At 55.8% G+C, this 21,267-nt stretch overlaps 1 protein-coding gene across 9 annotated transcripts in view; it reads left to right on the top strand.

The window, feature by feature from the left end:
- The window catches only part of RALGPS1 (Ral GEF with PH domain and SH3 binding motif 1), a 298,169-nt gene that overhangs the window by 255,394 nt on the left and 21,508 nt on the right, over window positions 1-21,267 (top strand). For 7 of the 9 annotated variants that reach the window (XM_043916818.1, XM_043916821.1, XM_043916815.1 and 4 more), the window contains exons 13-15: window positions 14,506-14,632; window positions 15,882-16,039; window positions 18,222-18,273. In XM_043916818.1, coding sequence (XP_043772753.1) covers window positions 14,506-14,632; window positions 15,882-16,039; window positions 18,222-18,273 — 337 coding nt within the window. The remainder of the gene's footprint in view (window positions 1-14,505; window positions 14,633-15,881; window positions 16,040-18,221; window positions 18,274-21,267) is intronic. The other 2 variants (XM_043916823.1, XM_043916822.1) reach the window with 1 other exon arrangement.

The following is a 21,267-nucleotide window of genomic DNA, read 5'->3' as shown; positions in this document are numbered from 1 at the left end:
TCCTTGGGAGGGGGCTGGGGCTACAGCCCCGGGCTCTTTCCAGCCAGCAGGCACCCCCACACCTGCCGAGGAAAGGCCCCAGGAGAGTCCGTTCACTGGAGGCTTCACATGCCAGGGGCCGGCTGTGAGCCAGGCCCCCCGAGGTGCCTGGAGAAGACCTGCCCTCGTGGGCTTCGTTCTTGCCTTAGCTGGGGAGGCGGGCAGGAGACAGCGTGAGGAAGTGATGGGGGCCCAGGGAACAGCAGTCCCAGGAGGCCAGCGTGAGCTGCCTGACCTCGCTCTGTGGCTACACTCGCTCCCCGGCTCAGCTCGCCGGCCCTGCCTGGGAGACGCAGGTTCTGTGTCGGACGCAGCCCTCCTGTGAGGTCTCTGGGGCCTCGGTTGGTGTCAAGGTGGTCCCCCGAGCTGCAGCTACCCCCTGCGTCCCTCCTATGCCCCCACACCCCCCTCTCCACCCCCCGGGGAGCGGCCGTGCCAGAGGCTCCGCACAAGCAGATGGACAGACTGTGAGAAAGGAAGTGGAGAAACCTTCTCAGTTTCTGGTCTGGGGAAAAACAAGACCAGGAATGCCACGTTTTCCATTTCCCCCCATATGTAATGTTTAGCTTATATAAATGAACTAATATTTTCCTGGAGAGCAAAAATCATAAAGAACGTTGACCCCGAGAGAGAGGGCAGTTGGTGCTGTGTGTGCCTTGGAACCGGTGAAGACATTTCCAGATCTCGTGAGCCCCGCCTCCGTGTGGCTGGACCAGCTGACAGGTTTTCTCTGAAGATTCCTTGGCAGCAAAGCAAGTCCATGGAGAAGCTCAGGCTCGCCGCAGGTTCCTGTACCTTCAGGACTGCTCGCCAGCACACCTTTCTGTCTTCCTTCTGTTGCCCAGTGGGTAAAAGCCAGGCAGATCTTGGAGTCGGGCAGACCTGAGTGCAGGGCCGGCTCCAGCGCTTCCTAGCTCTGGGGCTGGGCGATCCACGTGGTCCCTCTGAGCCTCGGTGTTCTTATTGGTGAAATGGGAATAGGAATAGCTAAATACTTTGGAGAAGGAAATGGCAACCCACTCCAGTATTCTTGCCTAGAGAATCCCATGGACAGAGGAATCTGGCAGGCTACAGTCCATGAGGTCTCAAGAGTCGGACATGACTTAGCGACTAAACCACCATAAATACTTCATGTAGGCTTACTTCATGGACTGAGGCTGGGCTGGAAAAACCCTTAGACAGTGCCTGGCACCTGCTTACCATTCAGGAATGTTCGCTCCTGGCCCTCACAGGCTCTGATGCTGACTGGATAGAGGGACAGCATGGCCATGACAACTAGGGTCTCAGTGGGAAAGACAGGAAGGCTTAGAGGGACTGGATGTTGGGGCTGGAACCGTTGGGACATGCTTGGTGCTGGCTGGGGCAGAACCTAAAGGTCCACATGGCGTCCGGCGTGGCCTGGGCTTCCCTGGTGTATGGGGTCCTCCGAGTCATTGAGCTCTTGCATGGTATTGCTCTCCAAGAGCAGAGGTCCTCAAAGCATCATGGCATCTGTGTGACCCACCTTTCTGCCATGTCTGTAGGTCAATTCAGTTCAGTTCAGTTCTGTCGCTCGGTCGTGTCCGACTCTCTGTGACCCCATGAACTGCAGCACTCTAGGACTCCCTGTCCATCACCAACTCCCAGAGTTTACTCAAACTCATGTCCATTGACTCAGTGATGCCATTCAACCATCTCATCCTCTGTTGTCCGCTTCTCCTCCTACCCTCAATCTTCCCCAGCATCAGGGTCTTTTCAGATGAGTCAGCTCTTCACATCAGGTAGCCCAAGTATTGGAGTTTCAGCTTCAACATCAGTCCTTCCAATGAATATTCAGGACTGATCTCCTTTAGGGTGGACCGGTTGGATCTCCTTGCAGTCCAAGGGACTCTCAAGAGTCTTCTCCAACACCACAGTTCAAAAGCATCAGTTCTTCGGCGCTCAGCTTTCTTTCTGTAGGTCAATGCGATCTCAAAAGCCTTTCAGGCCCAAGGAGAGGACAGGGAGACTGAGCCCTCAATGAGAGTGTCAGAATTTGTGGACCTGTGTTAAAACCAACCACACCAGCTGGTTCACGGTAGGGAAACAGGTTAAAGATAGTAATAGCTGACACGTTTGAGTGAGTACTCTCTGCCAGGCACTACTCTAAACCTGTCCTATGTGCTTGCCTGGTGAACCTACACCTACTTTGTGAGTTGGGTGTACCTGCCCTATAGGCAAAGGCTCTGGGTTGCTTGCTCCCCCCATCTCACACCTGGAGGAAGGGGCAGAGCCAGTTGCTGAGCCCAGGGGTCTGGACTGGCTGTGGTCTGTACCCAGCACAGGGAAGAAGCAGGATGCACCAGAGGGCCCCGCAGCTCCCTGGGCTGTCCATCATCGGTGCAGTGCAGGAAGCGCCCTGCCCTGGGTGACCACCTTGGCACACCCATGATGTTGCCACTGACACTGTGAGTGGCGTGCTGTCCCAGCGTGGTCCTTAGAAGGCTGGGTGTGTGTAAGAGTAGATTCTAAACATGCTTTGGCATTACCTCTCGTTCCCTTGCCCTGTCTGGGACCTCCTGCTGTGGCTGTGGAGTCGGGGTGTTGCCATCCCCCCATTTTGGACTTCTGTCTACCTTTCTCAGCTAGCTAACCTCAGGGTCTGGTTGCCAAGAATGGTGTGGGCTCAGTGTCTACTCCAGGTGCTGTTTCCTCTCACGGGCATTTTCATGGGCTTTCCGGCGACCCCACAGCCCCTTGACCTGAGCAGATGCAGATCTTTTCCGGGGGGCACTGCATGGGCCCTCAGCCGGTGCCCACAGCGTTTCTTACTGCTTGAAGTCCCCTCCAGCCCCCAGCTCCACTCACAGGGACCACCTTGGTCCGTGGGAGGCCACACCTGTCCTGGCCGAGATGAACCTGTGAGTGTAGCTAACCCTGGTGTGGCCACAGCCGTGTGGACTCTAGGCCTGAGGGAGGCACTCAGAGTCCCCTGGGTCTCCCAGCTGCTGGGGACATATAGCAAGCTCCTCACGTGGCCTGGAGACCCTTCACTGTGGTTGAGAAAAGTGAGAGAGCACCCCCATGGGTGAGGGCAGTGACCGCTTCTGTCTGCCCTCATATCCTCAGAGTGGGTAGGGGACCCTAGGTGAGGGACTCAAGGGACAGGGAACCAGTTTTTGCTGGTTCCCTCTGGAGTTCACGTCTGCTTTATCCTTGGAGTCTCCCATCCTAGCCCTTAAGGTCAAGGTCAAGCAGTGGAACCAAGACTCAAAGCTGCTGCCCTGCTGCAGCTGGGAACCTGAGCCTCTGGCTGCGAGAAGAAAGCGTCCGGGCCTCACTGCAGTTGAAAGGTGATCGGATGCCATATTTCAGAAGGAAATGAACCAGGGCAAACCAAGTGACATGTGAGATAGAGCCTGGCTCGCAGTAAGGACCCGTAAGAGTTGCATGTATGAGAAACAAAGAACGCGTGTGAATGTAAAAGTCACCGGCTCCCAGGCTCCACCAGGAAACCTGGCCAGAGAAGGCTTTCAACACAAACAGGCTTTCCTCTGCAGAGGGGCCCCCGGGGCCCAGAGCGCTCAGGGCTCTGGCAGACCCGGTGAGAGCCCCAGTGTGGGAACAAAATGAAATGGAGAATGAATGAAACACAGGAATGAAATGGGGAGACACGGAACCCCTTGCAGTTGAGGGGGACATGGGCCCCGTGCCTCAGACACTCAGGCTGGTGCTCTCGAAGCTCCGGATCACAGCAGCGGTCATACTGGCCTCCAGGGACGATGCGGAGGCTCAGAGCCCAAGGAGAATGGACCCCGGCTCCCCACTCAGCCCGGAGCCGAGGCTGGATGGAACGCGAGTCTTGTGACTCCAGATTGAGTCGTTTCCCTCCGACACAGCTGCCTCCCATTAATCTCCGATGTGCGAGACTTGGAGCGCAGCCCGTAAGCGGCGGCCGGGCTGCCAGGTTGCTTGAATCGGGCAGCGCTGACCCAGGGCAGGACCGCTCCGATGCCGCCGGGACCCGTGGGAACGAGGCTCTCCGTCCCGGGTGCGTGTCCTCCTCGGCAGAGCCGTGGGTACCATGCCAGCGCTCTCGGCACACGCCACTGGCACTCCAACTGCCCACCCAGCCCTGGCTGGGCATGGGGACACTGTCCCTGCCTCCTAGGGTAGGGGGTGGGGATGGACAGTCAGCAGGAAATCACACACAACTACTTAGCTTCGGATGAGTGGGTGCCATAAAGGCCGGGCACGTGCACCCAGGACGATGGGGTGTCACCCTCTTTGTGAGAACTCCCACCTTCGGGGCCGTGAATTCTACACCACGCAGGGCCCTGTATCTCAGTGAAGGTCTAATTTAACCCCTGAGGACGGGAGGGGCCTCCAGTTCTTTCCCTCCGTTTCTTTCTCTTCCAAGAGAAACGTACAGAAGGAACAGGAGGCACTGGGGGTGTTTCAGGCGTGTCTCCTGTGGCCCCCGTGGGTGGGCAGAGGAGGCCCGTGGCCCCCGCAGTGTCCCAGTGCTGGCTGGCCGGCCAAGGCCGCCTCTGAGAAGAGGAAGTGACGGCTGAGACTGAGGCTGCCGAGGACAGAGTAGTGTGTGGCTTCTGAGCCGCCTTCCTTTAGAATTACAAACAGAGCACAAGGTCACTTTTTTCCACTGCTCACCAGCCCCTCGCCCCAGCAAAGCTCCTTAACCCTTCCAACTGCAGGTGCCACATCATAACATTGAGATGCTGCCAACAGGGCTTGTGAGGCAGTGTTACTGTGATGCTGACATCAGATCCTCTGTCCAGAACATTTAGCACAGTCTCTGGCCCCTGGTCGGAGAAGACAATGGCAACCCACTTCAGTACTCTTGCATTGAAAATCCCATGGACGGAGGAGCCTGGTAGGCTGCAGTCCATGGGGTCGCTAAGAGTCGGGCACGGCTGAGCGACTTCACTTTCACTTTTCCCTTTCATGCATTGGAGAAGGTAATGGCCACCCACTCCAGTGTTCTTGCCTGGAGAATCCCAGGGACGGGGGAGCCTGGCGGGCTGCCATCTATGGGGTCACACAGAGTCAGACACGACTGAAGCGACTTAGCAGCAGCAGCAGCAGCTGGCCCCTGGTAGATTCTCAGTGAATGTCACCCATTACCATCACCAGCTCTGGCACAGTCGTGATAGTTATCCCATTGATGTAGTTATTGCTATTACCATATTTCTTCATTTTTTCCTATCAAAGCAGGTGTCTTTCCTGGGTGTAATTATCTGGATGCTTGTTTCTGTCCCCACTTGACTGTGACTCCACGAAGGCAGAGTGTCAGCTAATTCAGAGTGGCTGGGCCGCACCCCTCTGGGTGTTGTTAGGAAGGAGAGAGGCCAGCACTCTGTCCCTTCCTTCTTGCCAGGGGGCTGCCAGGCCAGCTTAGTGCCCTTGTCTTGCAGACGTAAAATTCATGCTGAGAGGCGCGAGGTGACTCGCCCAAGGTCGCTCCACCAGGAGGTGGCAGGTACCAGTGGGAGCACAGGCCTGTCTGCCTCTGGGTCCCACGTTCTTTGCTGTCGCCATTCATCATCCTTGATCCCGCCCACTCCAGAGCCCTTGTTAGAAGGCTCTGTGTTCTTTTCTCTTCCAATCAGTCAGTGGTCTGCTGGGCAGCATGTTGGTTTCTTGAGAGAAGTGTAATGAAAACCAGATTTCGTTCATGATATCTTGTTCCCCAATGACTGTCAGTTCTCATATGTTCCAATAAAACTGCTAAAGAAACAGCCACTTAAAGATTATTCATGGAAAAATTATGCTGAGGAAAAATAGAGCAATCCTCTGAGATAGTCAAGCCGCGTGGTCAGTTTTTCCAGCTGCTCGTGCCATATCGGGCTGGGCAGCGGGGACCACACTCCTCTAGGGCAGGCCAGATCCCCAGCCCATTATCACCGCCCCCGCCCCGTGGACACGGAGGAACAAACTTGTCAGCCACCCAGCTCCAAACTGGCCCAGAAGACACGTGTCCCGGGTGCTGTCACATGGCGCCCCCACCCCACCCCAGGCCTGGTGGGGCTGGCACGTGAGGCCTTTCAGTAGCAGAATGTCACTTACTGGCAGAGAGGCCACCACTCCCCCCCCCGCCCAGGTCCCAGCTGAATGGAAATTCTTCTGCTTCAGCGTCAAAGTCCTGCTGTTGGTCCACAGTGCAGGGATGGGAGTGATGGAGGGCACTGAGAGGCAGTCAAGGCAAGAGGGTCAAGGCAAGCATCAGACTTGACCCTGGGCCCAGGGAGACCACAGCCCCCCACCTCCCCCCAGCTGAGTTCAGGGGCATCTGAGGCCAGGCCTGTCTCCCACCCAAAGCAGCAAGAAGAAGGGGGCGGATCCGGGCCTCTGCCTGGAGGGGGAGTCAGGAGCTGAGTGGACGTGACCAGAGGCGAGTCCCGAGGCTCGGGAGAGCCTGTCTAGGGTCCGAGCCAGGGTGCAGGAACCTCTGGGAGACAGGTGGGGAAGGGAGTGGGTGAGGGGAGAGCCGAGGCCAGGGAGGTTCCCAGAAGAGCCTCGGAGTGTCCACTTCTCACCGCACACGCGGCCAGTTCAAGGAGCAAACCCAGCTCCCGTCGGCCACGTGACCTGGGGGCGGGGAGGCCTCCGCAGGACAGCTGTAGGAGTGTTGACGGCTCGGGAGTCTTTGGACTCAGCAACGGAGCGTTTGCACAAGCCTGGCACACAGCTGGTGCACAATAGGTGTTAGTCTCCCTCACCTTCCCTTCCTCAGGAGCAGCAGTTGGACGTTTATCCATCACACGTTTCCTTCAAGAAGTGCCTTCTACTTAGATCAGATCACCTCGAATGTGTCGCCATGTTCCTCCTTCCTCAGTTTCCCCCTAATGCCTGACCTTTGAACTGCTTGAGCTCCTTCCCCACCACGGGCCACCGCCCACCACCCCCTGCCCCCAGTTCCCAGATAGTGGCGCAGGGCCCAGGTCCTGCTCACAGGCTCTCTCACCTGTGGAGCGGGCCTCCTCCGAGTACCCACCTTCTGGGTGGCAACACCACACATAGCCAGAGACCAGGCCTGCAGCGCTCAATTATCACTGTTATTAATGCTGGGACACCACCGGTTCCAACCACGGGGAGGAGCCAGGCGATCTGACCTTTATAAAATACTTACTGAGCCCGGGGTGGGAGCCAGAGTGACTCAGGCAGCGAGACTGTGATCCTGCGTACAGGCAGCTGATAAACAAGCCACATTCCACCCTCCTCACGGATTCATTTATTGAGCAATACGTACAAAACAGAAACTAGGCCGGGTGCTTCCACGCCGCCTTTCCTCCCCGCGGCCGCTACACGAGATGTCTCCCCAGGACAGAACTTGCTTTCATCCCGGTGCTTTGAGCAGAAGTTCTTCATGGGGTGCCCATCAGAACCACGCGAAGAGCAGCAGCCCTGACCCACCTGAGGCCCGCAGAACCGGGCCCTCCTGGGATGGGCCCAGGAAACTCCGTTTCTCACACACCCTCCAGATGCTGCTGATACAAACATGCTCTGGTTAAGAATGACAGTCTCAGAGAAGCTGACGGCGATGTGGAACCCCTCCCAGGAAAGTGCAAGTGTACACAAAGCTTAGCCGCAGACCTCGCTGGCTCCCATGGACCCTCCCAGGGTTGGCGAAGTCCAGGCCACGACTCTCTGAGTCATTGTCATGGGTTGGTCTGTCGGAGCCCCAGTTCTTGAGATGATGCCACATGCAGGCTGGAATCAGGACCTCAAATAGCTCCCCCTCTTCTTATCAAATTAAGTCTTCTGGATCCCCCTGCTCGACACAAGTCTGAGCTCTCTGTCTCAGTGGAGGAAGGTTATTACTTCCATTCAGGTCTGAGTGGGCAAATGACAGAACAGAAGCTGAAATCAACACAGCAGAAGCTTTGTTCAGTGGCTAAAGAATGGAGAAGTGGGAACTAAATACAGAGTAAAGACAAAGGGATGAGCAGTGAGGCTAATAATGAGGAGGCAGATGCCTTAGTCTACCGGGGGAGGGATGGGGCTTTTTCAAGGGATTAGGGTGCCACCCCGTTTCTATCCTTCTTTGGTCCTTAATGTCCAGTCTTGGCCACCAATGGATGTGTCATTTAATATGCTAATGTAGTCAGATGGAGGTACAAGGAGACTCAGAGTCTGTTGGAAATCACACTCATTGCCATCTTGGTCCCAGCTGGTTCCATCTGGTTTTTTCTTTGTGTGTGTGTGTGTGTGTGTGGTTTCCTTTTCTATCTCTGGACCCTTTAACTTAAAGATTTATATTCACTCCTGCTAGAGGTGGGAGAGTTGGCAAGGTTTAAGCAAGGACACTTCTGCTAACAGTGGAGGTTGATGGGTTTTGTTTTCTTAATTTATTTATTTGAATTTGCCTGGTCTTCTTTGCAGCATGTGGGGTCTAGTTCCCCAACCAGGGATGGAACTCAGACCCCCTGCACTGGGAGCATGGCGTCTTAGCTCCCAGGAAGTCCTGGTTGATGGGTTTTGAGCAAAGACCTGGAGCAGCTCTGACAGCACTGTCTCCTGCCACCTGGCCAGGTGGCCCAGACAACCAGGCAGAAGGGAGCCCGCCGACCAAGGCCCCATCGTGCAGCCCCCAGTTCCTGGCAAAGGGTGGGGAAGGATAGACCTGGACTCCAGCACAGCCCCTAGCACGGCACCTGGCACAGAGAAAGTGTCCACTTGCTTTTCAAGTCTGTTCATTTTAAATCATGAAACCTTTCTACAAAGAGAATATCTATGGTACCTCCCACCCATATTTAACAGAAGTGAACATTTTGCCATATTTGCTTTATATCTCCTTAATTGTTTACAGATAGATTACACTCCATCTGTTCCCTTTCTTCCATATGGAAGTATCTACTGTCCCCATACCATTTTGTGTTATTCCTGTGTGGATTTTTGTATTTTACTACACGTATACCTATATATGGGCTTCCCAGATAGCACTAGTGGTAAAGAACTCACCTGCCAATGCAGGAGACATAAGAGACGCAAGTTCATTCCCTGGATTGGGAAGATCCCCTAGAGGAGGGCATGGCAACCCACTCCAGTATTCTTGCCTGGAGAATCCCCATGGACAGAGGAGTCTGGAGGTCTATAGTCCATAGGGTCCCACAGAGTTGGACATGACTGAAGCAACTTAGCATGCATGCATACATATATACTAGGTTTTTAAAATTCTACATAAGTGGCATCATGCCATTCACCTAAACATTCATCTGCAACTCGCTCTGCCTGCTTACCATATGTTTCTGTCATATGGATTGTATCCACATGGATACCTGCAGATCCAGTTTCTTCATTTTTTCCTGCTCTGTAGAATTTGTTGAATGAATGAACTGCAGCTCCCTTATCCATTTCTCTACCAAGGAGCATGCAGATTGTTTCCCCATTGAACGTCCTTGGAAAGGAAATGTGTCCCCCTTGTGCATGGATGCACGTCTCCTGAGGGCAGACACCCAGAACTGGAATGCTGGGGTCACAGTGATGCCATGAAGGCATGGCATCTTCACCTTTTCTCAGCATTGCTAATTGCTTTTCAAGTATTTGACACACAAATGAGCCCTTAACTAGCAGTCACATTTGATACTGTCAGGCTAATCATTTTTTTTTTAACAATCTAGTGAGCTGAAAATGTATCTCAGATTTACTGTAATTTGCATTCCCATTATTACCAGTGAGGATAAGGCATCTTTCCATATAGTTATTGGTAACTGAGGTCATTTCCTCTTTTGTGAATTTCCCATTTATTTCCTTTGCCCATTTTCTTGGGGGCGTATATCTCTTTCTTACTGGTATTTGAAGTTCTCTATAAATCTGAACCGGAACCCTTTAATGGTGATGTGGGTGACATATTCCTTCTCTCAGACTACACCTTGCCATCTAATGTTGCTTTTCCTGTCTTTTGTTTATTGGCTTGATTTGGTACAGAAATGTTTAATCAAATTTTTTCATTTTTTAAAATGTATTTTTTAATCAGAGGAAAATTGCTTTACAGTGTTGTGTTTCTGCCGAACACCAGCACAAATCAGCCGTAATTATACATTTATCCCCTTCCTCTTGAGCCTCTCTTCCCTCATTTTTTTTCCTTGAAGGTTTATGCCTTTTGTTTCTTTCCTTTCCCCAAGGTCATAAGGGTTGTCACCTTTTTCTTTCCAGTATTTTGGCATTTTTGCTTTTCATATATATGTTATTAATCCACTTGCATAGTGTAAGGTAGGAGGACTCAATAATTTCATCTTTTCCCACATGGAACCTAAGAGTTCTGGACCCATGTACTGAAAAGACCCTGCCTTCCCTTTAACTTGTAATGCCACCGCCACCATGGAGAAGTCTAGACTCTTACTTTTGATTCACTGAACAGTTTCTCTGTCCACGTGCCAATACCAGACTGTTTGAATTACTTTTGTCTTGTGTTTTGGTCTGATAACTGGTAGGACAAGTCCTGTGCTGTTCTTTTCAAGATTTGTTGTGACTACTTTATCCCATTCTTCTTCAGGATTTTAAGATCAGCCGAAATGACCAGGTATAACAGGATTTGAGCACCATGCCCCTGACCGTTTCAGGCTTTTCACTTATCAAACTTTCATGAATCTGTATGATGGTTGGATTTGAGAAGTTTAGACTGGCGGCAGGAAGAAGAGAAAGTGTGGCAACTCAGACCAGTCAGTGACAAGAGAGATGGACAGGGACAGGGTGTACAAAACCTAGGGGTCTTGGTGATTGTGTGTGGCAAGTAAGAAGAGATGGGGAAACAATGGAAACAGTAAGAGACTTTATTTTTGGGGTCTCCAAAATCACTGCAGATGGTGGCTGCAGCCATGAAATTAAAAGACACTTGCTCCTTGGAAGAAAAGCTATGACCAACCTAGACAGCATATTAAAAAGCAGAGATATTACTTTACCAACAAAGGTCCATCTAGTCAAAGCTATGGTTTTTCCAGTAGTCATGTATGGATGTGAGAGTTGGACTATAAAGCAAGCTGAGTGCTGAAGAATTGATGCTTTTGAACTGTGGTGTTGGAGAAGACTCTTGAGAGTCCCTTGGACTGCAAGGCGATCCAGCCAGTCCATCCTAAAGGAAATCAATCCTGAATATTCACTGGAAGGACTGATGCTGAAGCTGAAACTCCAATACTACGGCCACCTGATGCGAAGAACTGACTCATTGGAAAAGACCCTGGTGCTGAGAAAGATTGAAGTCGGGAGGAGAAGGGGGTGACAGAGGATGAGATGGTTGGATGGCATCACTGGCACAATGGACATGAGTTTGAGTAGGTTCTAGGATTTGGTGATGGACAGGGAAGCCTGGTGTGCTGCAATCCATGGGGTTGCAGAGTTGGACACGACTAGAGCGACTGAACTGAACCGAGTAAAAAGAGAAAAGGCAAGTCACAGTCTGGGAGAAGCCAATGACTGCTCCTTCCAGGCCAGGTGACTAAGTGGCCAGCAGGGCCTCCAGCCAAGGCTGGAAATACAGGAAGAGGGTTCAAGTTCAACCTTGGCTGAACTTATGATATCTTAGGAAAGTTCAGATGAAGGGATCAAGCCAACAGAAGGAAATGCAGGTCTCAGGCTCAAAAAAAAAAAAAAAAAAAAAAATGGATGGCTGGAGACTTCCCTCATGGTCCAGTGGCTAAGACTCCTCGGGTTCACCATTCAGGGGACCTGGGTTTGACCTCTGGTCAGGGAACTAACTTCCACATGCCTGCAACTAAAGATTCTACATGCCACAATGAAGACCCAGTGCAGCCAGGTAACTAAATAAATATTTTAAAAATAAATAACGGTTGTGCATTTCCATAAGCTCCCTTTCTCTTTAAAACAAACAACAACAACAAAAAAGAAGGATGGCAGTAAAGGTTTAAGAGTCATCAGCCAACCTGCTGAGTTAAAATCAGATCAGAACCAGGAGCCAAAGAGGGAGGCTTGTATAGACAATACCAGCCACTGGGGGATAAGGAACCCATGGAGGAGGCTGAGTGACAGCGATCAAAGAGGTTCAGGGAGAAGCAAGAGCGAGTGACGTCACAGGCACCCAGGAAGCAGAGGCTTACGAGGAGTGATCGCCCGCGTCAGCCGCCAAGGGCGCTGGCAAGGAAGCCAATGAGTGCTTGACGATTTGGCCCAAAGGAGGTCAATGGAAATGTCATTAGGAAATGGAAACCAGATTTAGTGACTCGGGGAGTGAGTGAGGGGGCGGCAGAGGAGTGGGGGGCAGGCCAGTTTTTGAGGAAGTGTGGCGCCTGGGAGGAGAGCCGGGCCAGGGGACCTTCTTTTGCAGAAGGAGAGAAACTAAGAGTGTATGCAGGAACTGGGGAGTGGAGTGAGCAGGAGACGGGGAAGTGGTGCAGTGAATTCTCAGAGGGAACAGTAGGTTGGGGCGGAGGTCCCTGTTCCCCGGGGGCCTGGCAGGAAGCCTGTTGTCGCCGGAGGTGCACGTGGCGATTGAGGGCAACCAAACCCAACAGGCACAGTGTTCTCGTGGCCGGAGAGTGGCAGCATTTTGGAGGGGAGAGGGTCTGATAGTTTTGCAGGGGGGCTGAAGGAGGGGTGGACACCTGGGAATAGTTGTTGAAGGGAACAGTGGAGACCTAGTGCAGGGCTTAGTGGTGGGGCCTCACGGAAGTGAAGGAGAGGATGTAGGCGTCAGGGAGTGGGATGTGGAGGAGGCACGGGGCAGGGGGGATGACCGCCGAGAGTGGGAGGTCAGAGCCTGAGATTTCGTGAGTTCCTTGCATCGGCAACCCTCCGAAGTGCCAGAAGCTGGACTTCCCATAGTGGACAGGCTGGGGACAAGGGTCGTTGTTTTGGATGCCAAAATAAGAATGAGCCAAGCCTGCTGGAGGACATGGGGACCCTTAGGTCACTAGCGGATCTGCAGCATCTTGTGGTGGAGGATCTGGAACCCTGGGTGGACCTCTGGCCTCACAGGCCCTCCAGGATGTTCCCCAGCACAGCCAGGCAGTAGCCCCCTTGTTTGCCCCGCATTCGATGTGCTCCACCGGAAGTGACCAAGCCCCTTTGCAGAAACCCTGGCTCCCATTTCCAGTGTCTGGCCCAGGTAGCTATGGCTCAGCTGTCATCTGGGGTCACCTCCCTCTGACATAGACTGGGACCTGGGGCTCTTTACTGCAGTGCTTGACCTGGACAAACGTCTCCTGAGCAGCAGATACAAAGAAACTATGAGGAACTAAAAATAACTGCAGGCATGTGCAGTTGGGGCAAATTTCAAACAATAAGATACAAAAGGGCCAAAATCCTACCCCCACTCCTGAGGTGCCTGGAGCAGGATACTGCTTGTGATCCGTCTGTGCAGCACCACCAGGGGGCGGGCAGACCACCTAGGCCACCCCTCTGGCCTGACCCACTGATCTGCACCTGCCCTCACCCCATTTAAGGAACCAGATCGCCTTCCCACAGGGAGCAAGCAAGGGAACCTGTTGCTTGTTTTTGCTCCCTTGTGAGTCTGATTAAAGCCTTGCCTGAATTCCTCGTCTGATCTCTTATCCGTTTCTGTTGATTCGAGTCCAAGAACCCAGCTTGGTTAACACCTTAAGACCTCCCTTCCCAAATCACAACCACAGAAACTAAAGAGACAACAGTGGCCTAGACCACGCCCCACAGAAAATAGCTGTGAATGTGGCTAACATGAAGGGCTCAGCCTCTCAGCACATGCTGCTCAGTGGGGTTTGTGACCCCAACCCCCTGGCTTTGATGACCTTCCATTGGCCCCATGACTGGGGCTGAGGAGGACAGGGTAACATTATCATAATAAAACCAGAGTGAGCACTAACTGTGAAACTCTGCCTATGTTACCCCAAGACCTCTCCCGGCTACCCACAGGGTGAGTGCATTCTTCCCACCTTTCAGATGAGGAAACAGGCTCAGAGAGGAAGCAACCCATTCAAGGTCACCCAGGCAATAACAGATGGGCCTAGGTGTCTGACACCCTGCCTGCCTGGCTGTGCTCTCTCTCCCAGTTAATCCACTGCCCCCAGTGAGCCCTGCACACATCCCTTTTGGTTGGACATGTGCTTCAGAAGAGAATCTGGCCTTGGAAGGGCACAGGGGTACGGGCCCTGGACCTGGACTCAGAAGTCACACTATTGAGGCTCAACTCTGTCCCCCAGCGGGGTGGCTATGAGAAGTACTGCCCCAGGGGAAACAGGCCAGGCTGCAGACCCCCGCCTCCACCCCTTGTCCATCCATGGCGCTCTCCTCCACGTGAGCAGCGGGGCTGTCGGGCCAGGGACGCTGTGCACAGCAGGACTCTGGCCATCCTGACGGCCTGTTGTCAAGCTTACTACGTGTATCACAACGTGCCTGGCAGCTGGGGGTGAGGGGTCGGGGTCTCGTGATTAGACAGCTACAGGGCTTGGGGAACCTTGCCCCCTCCTGTCAGCTGAGCAAGGGGTCTACCCCCAAACCCAGCCCACCTCCCCTGAGCCCCGCCAGCCCCTCGCCTCACTCTCTGTGCTCTGTTCACAGGTCCGTCCAGCGGCTCCAGTTCCGCAAGGTTCAGCCGGCGGCCCACCTGTCCGGACGCTTCTGTGGCCGGCAGCCTCCCCACACCCCCAGTTCCGAGACACAGGAAGAGCCACAGTCTGGGCAACAAGTGGGTGACTGCGTGAGCCCCTGACACCGGGGTCGGGGCAGGACCGAGCATGGGGCGGGGCTGAAGAGCTGCTGGGGATGCCAGCCCACCCGGGCCTCCCCTGCCCATCTGGGAGCTGCTGGTGGGCACTCTTGGTCTCCCAGGCTGGTGCCCCCTCCTCAGGCTGGCATGGGCTTAGGAAGGGCGAGAGTGGCCGTGGCTACATCGCCCGTGTACTAGTGACGGGTCTCCAGGGCTCAGCAGCTGATGGAGGAGGCGTGCAGGGAAGGGCAGGGAGGTAGTGGTGGGCTTCTAGCTGGCTTGCCCAAGCTCGGTTAGTGCCTCCTTGTGGAAAGAAAACCCCAGAGTCCAGGAAACAACATGACAGTCCTCCAGGGAGCACGTGGTATCTCATGGCACCTGTGTGTCAGGGCTCAGCATCTCCACTTGCTGAAAGTTACAGGAAGCCTGAAGAGCCCAGAGCCTGCTGCAGGTTCCCCCGGCTCCATGGGGCTGACAGCTGGGGGACATGTGTGGTCCTTAGCATGGCTGGGCAGCTGTGCGCATGTCCCCAGGGTGTTGGGCACAGAACTCTGAGCAGTTGGGTCCCTTCTGCCCTCTCTCCCTCTCTCTCTCCTTCTCTCTGTTCCTTCCTTCGTTTCATCCTCCTACCGCTAAGACACAAGCCTCAGCCAGCCCAGGCTAGGCCTGGGGGAGAAAAGGCTTGCTTCTCCGAGAGTTCGGAGCTTGCTCGGTGCTGGATACACTGCCACGTGCCTGTCCAGCTTCCTCTCGCTGGGCCCCCACAGGCCTCTGGAGTAGGCACTGCCTGATTCATGGTGTAAGAATGAGGCCAGGAGGTCCGACAGGAGAAGCGCCTGGCAGTGGTGGGTGAGGCTGGAGCAAGGACTTGGACCAGGTGTATGACTCCAGAAGCAGGTGTGCTGACCACAGCGGCAGCCATCTTTTTGCTTGTTTGACCCCATCACTCAAAAGCACCATCTGCTCACCTGAGCCTCACAGTCATCTTGGGAGACAGGCAGGGTGAGTAGCGTGAGTCCCCATTTGCCAGAGAAACTGAGGCTCAGAAAAACGATGTGACTTGCCCAAGGTCACGCCATGAGGAGATAGAACTGCGGTTCTGGGTGAGGGTCTTTCTCCCGCAGTGGTGCCGTTCTGCTCAGGGCCCTGGTTCCAGCTGGGGCAGGTGGACCCACTGTTGCTCCATAGATAAGGAGCTTTGCCTTCTTTCTTCCTTTCCGTTTTCCAGTATGATGTGTCAGTTGAGTGTAGTTGAGAGTAAAAGCGCGACATTCCCATCGGAGAAAGCGAGGCACCTGCTAGACGACAGTGTCCTAGAGTCCCGCAGCCCCCGCAGGGGCCTCGCCCTCGCCTCCTCCTCCGCCGTCACCAACGGACTCTCCCTCGGTAAGCGTCCCCGGCCTGCACACGACAGCAGGTGGGCCACGGCTCGGCGTGTCTGTGTCTGTGTCCGTCACTGCAGTGCCCGGGGGCCCCGCAGCCCCCTGCAGAGAGGGCTCCCCGCAGGCGTCGCCAGAGCCAAAGAGGCCTTTGCTTCCCAGTCTCCAAGGCTTTACAAAGGGCCTTGGGTTTGTCCTCATCCTGCCAGTGGCCCTGAGAGGGGTAAGAAACAGAGGACGGACATGTACCTGAGACCCACAGTCCTTGGCAGGCGACTGCCAAAGCCTGGTGGCTGCTGCCCCCGCGGGGCTCCATCCTTGGGGAGCCACAAACCCTGACCCGCAGGGCAAAGGAGGAGAGACTGCCTGGGGATGGCAGCAAGGCGGCCCCGGGGTGCTCCCCATGTGCTTGTCTTCATACCGAGAAGCCAAAGTAAGGGAGGATGAAAAATTGACCTTCTGGGATGAAAACGTATGTCTGAACTTCAGCCAGAAATGGTGCTTATGTCAACAGAAAGACAGAAGCTGAGCTGCTGGGGCCAGGATGGCGGGTGGTGTCAGAGCTAAGGATGGCGTTGAGCTCTGGTCACAGGTCCATCCCCCCGTGGAGTCCAGGTCACCCAGTCACTTCTGCCGTCAGACAGGTGTGCTCTCCGCTGGCCGTGTCCTCAGTGTGCTGTGCTTCTGTAGTCTGTGTGTCTGTGTGTCTGTCTTAACAGGGAGCCCTCCCGGGGCTGGCAGCAGGTTAGACAGAGACCAGTAGGGTGGAGGGCCCCAGCGCATGGGAAGGAAGAGGTACGTGGTACATGCAGGAAAATCGGGCGGGAATCTCCCATCCCATGAAACGGGGCCAGTCTCTGAGGCAGTGTGGCCTCAAGGGGGCACCTTGCTCCCACTTCCTAGAAAGTGTGTGACAAGCAAAGCCCGTGTCTGCTGTCCGTCCAGGGAGGAGGTGCTCCTCCTTGGACCCGGTCAGGGGTTTCCGCCAGCTTGGGACAGTGTAGCCCGGGGTTCCTAGGTGCAGCTGGGAGAAGAGTTCAGGGTCTGTGAGTTGGGGAAAGGCTGGGTTAAACCAGGGTGGCGGGTCTCTTCCCGGAGACTTGACTGTACTGATGGGCATTGTGGGTCTCCCGGGAGTCAGCTGAGCCCGAAGGTTCCCACACTGTCTGGGCTGGAACCCTTCTCCTTGGAGAATCCCCTGGGATGGGGTTCTGAGCCCGCCTGGGAAACGCCGGCCCGAGAGCATTGGGCTGGGCAGCAGAACAGCTCTTTTACATCCAGGAGATTTTCAGAGCTGTGCCTGAGCCCAAGCCTTGCTATTCCTGAGACAGAAAACCAAGTCAGATGCTGTGCTGTCCGGTGTCCAGGCGGGAGGTCACCAGGCGGGGCAGTTCCCGAACACTCAGGTTTTTCTGTTTGGAGCTGGAGCTGGGAGCTCACGGCCCTGTATGCCTGGGCCCTGCTTGGGGCTGAACTGGTCCTTGTGTCCTGGAACTGCCAAGGGGCCTGGGACCACCCCCCCCCGACTCCCACTGCCCGGCCGTGGTGCCAGCAGGCAGCCCAGGCAGAGAGGGCAGAACCCAGGCACCTCCAAGGAAAATCTCTCTGCTTCCTTGTGGCCAAAGCTGGGCCTTGGTGAGTCCCAGTCAGCCCTGCGGGGGCAGGCCAGGGGAAAGCCGAGCCCTCTGTGTGCACACTGCCCCGGGCTCTGAAAGGCGCTCCGTGGGGGCTTCTGTCCAGTGCTGAGCAGCTGCTCTGTGGCCCGCGTTTAGTCCAGCCCTGACCTTTGAAGGAAGAAGTGCTCATCTGGCCCCTGTTTGGCCCCAGTTTCCCTTGGGCCAGAAGGAGGGCAGTGGTGGAGCCAGGCCAGGCCAAGACAGAGTCTGAAGGGTCCTGACCCCGGGGACTGGTGTGCGGGCAGACACAGCACTTAGGGGGCAGGGAAGGGAGAGGAAGGCCCACCTGGGAACCATGGGACGGGGTGGGCCGAGTGTCAGACAGAGCAGCAGCAGAGCAGAGCCCGAGCCACACCGACACCCCCGGGTCAGGCGGTGTCCCTCTGGCACATCCGCGCAGCTCGGGGCCTGGGCCCGGCAGAGAACAGGCCGCTCTAGTGGCCCCACTCCTGCGAGGCCACCCCCCCGCTCCTGTGAGGCCGCCCTGCTCACTCATCTGTGTTCCTTTTCCAGGCAGTAGTGAGAGCTCAGAGTTTAGTGAAGAGATGTCTTCAGGGCTGGAAAGGTGAGTGTGGCCTGGGCTGGGCCTCCCTCCCGGGGAGTCGCTCGGAGGGGGGCAGCCCAGGGACTGGAGACCAGCCCCACCCTCCTCACCCAGCCTGTCGGGGGCTGCCCCATGGCTCCGCAGGTCAGCGCGGCCCAGGGGCAGGGAGGCCGCCCGAACAGGATGGGCGTGGGGTGGGGGGGCCCTCCCTGGGGGCCCCCCTGCTCTGGTGGCCCTCCTCATCCTCGGGTACAGAGTCGTCCCGGGAGTCTGGAGGCAGGCACCTCTCCCTCAGGCCGAGCTACGGAGGACTGAGATGTGGGTTCTCGAAAGCAGAAGCTTGAGAAGTGGGTCTGGAGACGGACATGTGGCTCCGCCTGGTGGGGTCTGAGAGCATTGCATCCCTGTGGCCTCGGGCTGACACCCACCCTCCTGGGCGCCGGTGAGCCGAGGGGACTCTGCCCAAGGTTCCCTGCAGCCAGTGCGTCTGCCCCAGGAAGTCCTCCCGGCGCCTCCCTCCTCCACGTGCTGACACTTTCTCTGTGCCAGGCACCAGGTGGGCTCTGGGAAGACAGGGACCCTGTGAACGGGGAGCTCCCGCAACCTTGGCGCCGCCGACGGTGAAGGGCATTGTGGGGACTCAAGTTCTTGGGGGAGTAGGGGGCATCCAGTGACACAGAAGTAGGCTTGCATCGTCCTGCAAAGTAGCCCCACCTCTAGCCTGTGTACACAGGGGCCCACAGGCACACACAGGCACACCCTCACAGTTATACACACCCACACCCGCGCCCCTCCCCTGGTGCTCAGCCCCACAATCATAAATGGTCAGAGGGGAGGTGCAGCCCATCGGGCGGGGCCCCACAGGGCGGAGGGACAGGATACGGGGACAGTGACCTTTGTTGAGGGCTCCCCGTGTACCAGGCGCTGTCTTGGTCTCTCCCAGTCCTCAAGCCCTCCGGCACGGGGATTACCTGTAAAATGTCCCTGTTTCACATCTGTAGACAGCAAGGCGCAGACGGGTGGCGTGGCCCTGCCTCACCCGCCCCTGCGGGGCAGAGCAGACCCACATCCACCCCACCACCACCCCCCCCCGACCGCAGGGCCCATGTGGTCATGACCATGCCTCAGCCAGAGCCTCTGTGATACTGCAGGACCTGGCCGCACGTCGTTCAGCCTGTCTGTCGGTCCTGGTGATACCCTAGCTGGGGGGCTGGGTGGGGAGAGATGACATCCTAAGCCCTCGGAGCTCCTCTTTCTGTCCCGCCCCAGGCCTCCTGGAGGGACGTTTGCCGGGCTCTGATTTGGGGAGCACAGGCCCCCTCTCTGTGGGCCCACTACCCCAGCAGGGGGCGAGAGCCAGACAGATAGCAGGCAGACATCAGATCTGACTGGCGGAAGTTTGACTCAGCACCAATCAGGGGACTCCTGGGGCGACCCTGAGGAAAGGGGGCTTACAGGCAACCCAGAGTCTCCCCAGCCACACACAAGCCTGAATAGTACCCAGGCCTGGACCTGCTCATGTTTCATTCATCCCTTCGGTCATTCATCCCTTCAGTCATTCACCCATTCACTCATTCATTCCTTTGTTTACTCATCCATTCATTTGTTCATTCATTTACTCCTCCATTCCTTCATTCATTTATTCATTCACTCATCCATTCGCTCACTCATTCACTCATCTATTTTTTCTTTCATTCGCTCACTCATTCATTCAAAGCTGTTTATTAAGCAGGTTCTCCCTGCCAAACACCTCGCTAGTCTTTGAGGGTGGCGGACATGGTTCCTGCTGAGTCCCCACGACTGAGATGGGAGCTGCCAGGAAGGAAGGGGGTGAGAGAATTCCCTCAGGGACACAGTGCTGTGTTCCACTCAGAGGGGAACACCGCACGCTTTAGCGTTCGGATTCTTTCTCTTCCGCTTGGGATTTAGCGGTAGATTCAACTTAAGAGTTTAGCGGTGGATTCACTCTACGTCCAGTGTCTCTAACAGGCCATTTTGGAGAGCTCCCTGGCAAGCACCTGCCGCCCACGCAGCCCCAGTGCAGGTGCTCAGCCTGCCTCCAGGGCCCTCGAAACAGCACCCTACCCCCATTTCTCATCTCCTTGGGACCCCGCGCCCAGTCCGGCCCCTCCTTCCTGAGGGGAACAGGAGACCGCCTGCTCTGGAGATTCAAGGCGGCCCTGACGATCCAGACGCTAGGTGCCCCCCCACCCCCGTGGCCCAGGCTCCAGCCTCCATTTCTGTCCTGCACTAGCCTCTTCTCATGTCCCCCAGAAAGAGTCCGCTCCCTCAAAAGCATGTGCACATTCGCCCCACGGCAGAGTTGGAGAGGCTTTACCTCACCTTCGAAATCTTTGCAAAACGTTGCTCTTTCTCTCACAGTGCAGTGACCCTAAGTTCCCCTGGGCTCTGCCTACCCGGAGCCCTACCCACCAGACCCCCCTCCACCCTGGCCTCCCCCACACCACTTTACTCCTGCTCATTGAAGGGGAGCAGATTCCCTCTTCCTGGGAGCCGGGCCTCACTCTTCCTGGGCCCAGAGGCCAGCAGGTACACCCACAGAGCCTCCCCTCCTGGACCCCCGCCTGCTGTTCCCGGCAGACGCTATAAGAATGCGCTCTCCCTGCATCCTTACATCTGCGTGAGGAGATGGTGACCTCGGAACCAGAGACTAGGGTGCAGGAGAGGGCTGGGCCACAGGGGAAGAGGTCCTAGTTCCCCAGTCCCCAGAGGCCAGGCAGGGGCCAGGGGGAGAGCACCTTGCCCCGCAGCCCTGAAACTTAACAGGGTACAACCTTCAACTCACTTGCCCACCAGTCCCCCAACCCTAGTGACAAACTTGGCCTTGGCCAGGGAGACACTTGGAAGCAGATGCGAGCCTGCGTGGCAGGGAAGCCCAGGCCAGTGGCCCCCACCACCACCAGCACATACCCCTCGGTTGGTCTGAGGCCACATCAGTCAGCCTGGAGGCCATGTGAACAGACCAGCAGGATGGTTCTTGTTGTCTGGCTAAGG

The sequence above is a fragment of the Cervus elaphus genome, chromosome 11 (genome assembly GCF_910594005.1).
Source record: "Cervus elaphus chromosome 11, mCerEla1.1, whole genome shotgun sequence".
In the NCBI taxonomy this organism is placed as follows: Eukaryota; Metazoa; Chordata; class Mammalia; order Artiodactyla; family Cervidae; genus Cervus; species Cervus elaphus.
This window is presented reverse-complemented; position numbering and strand designations above follow the sequence as displayed.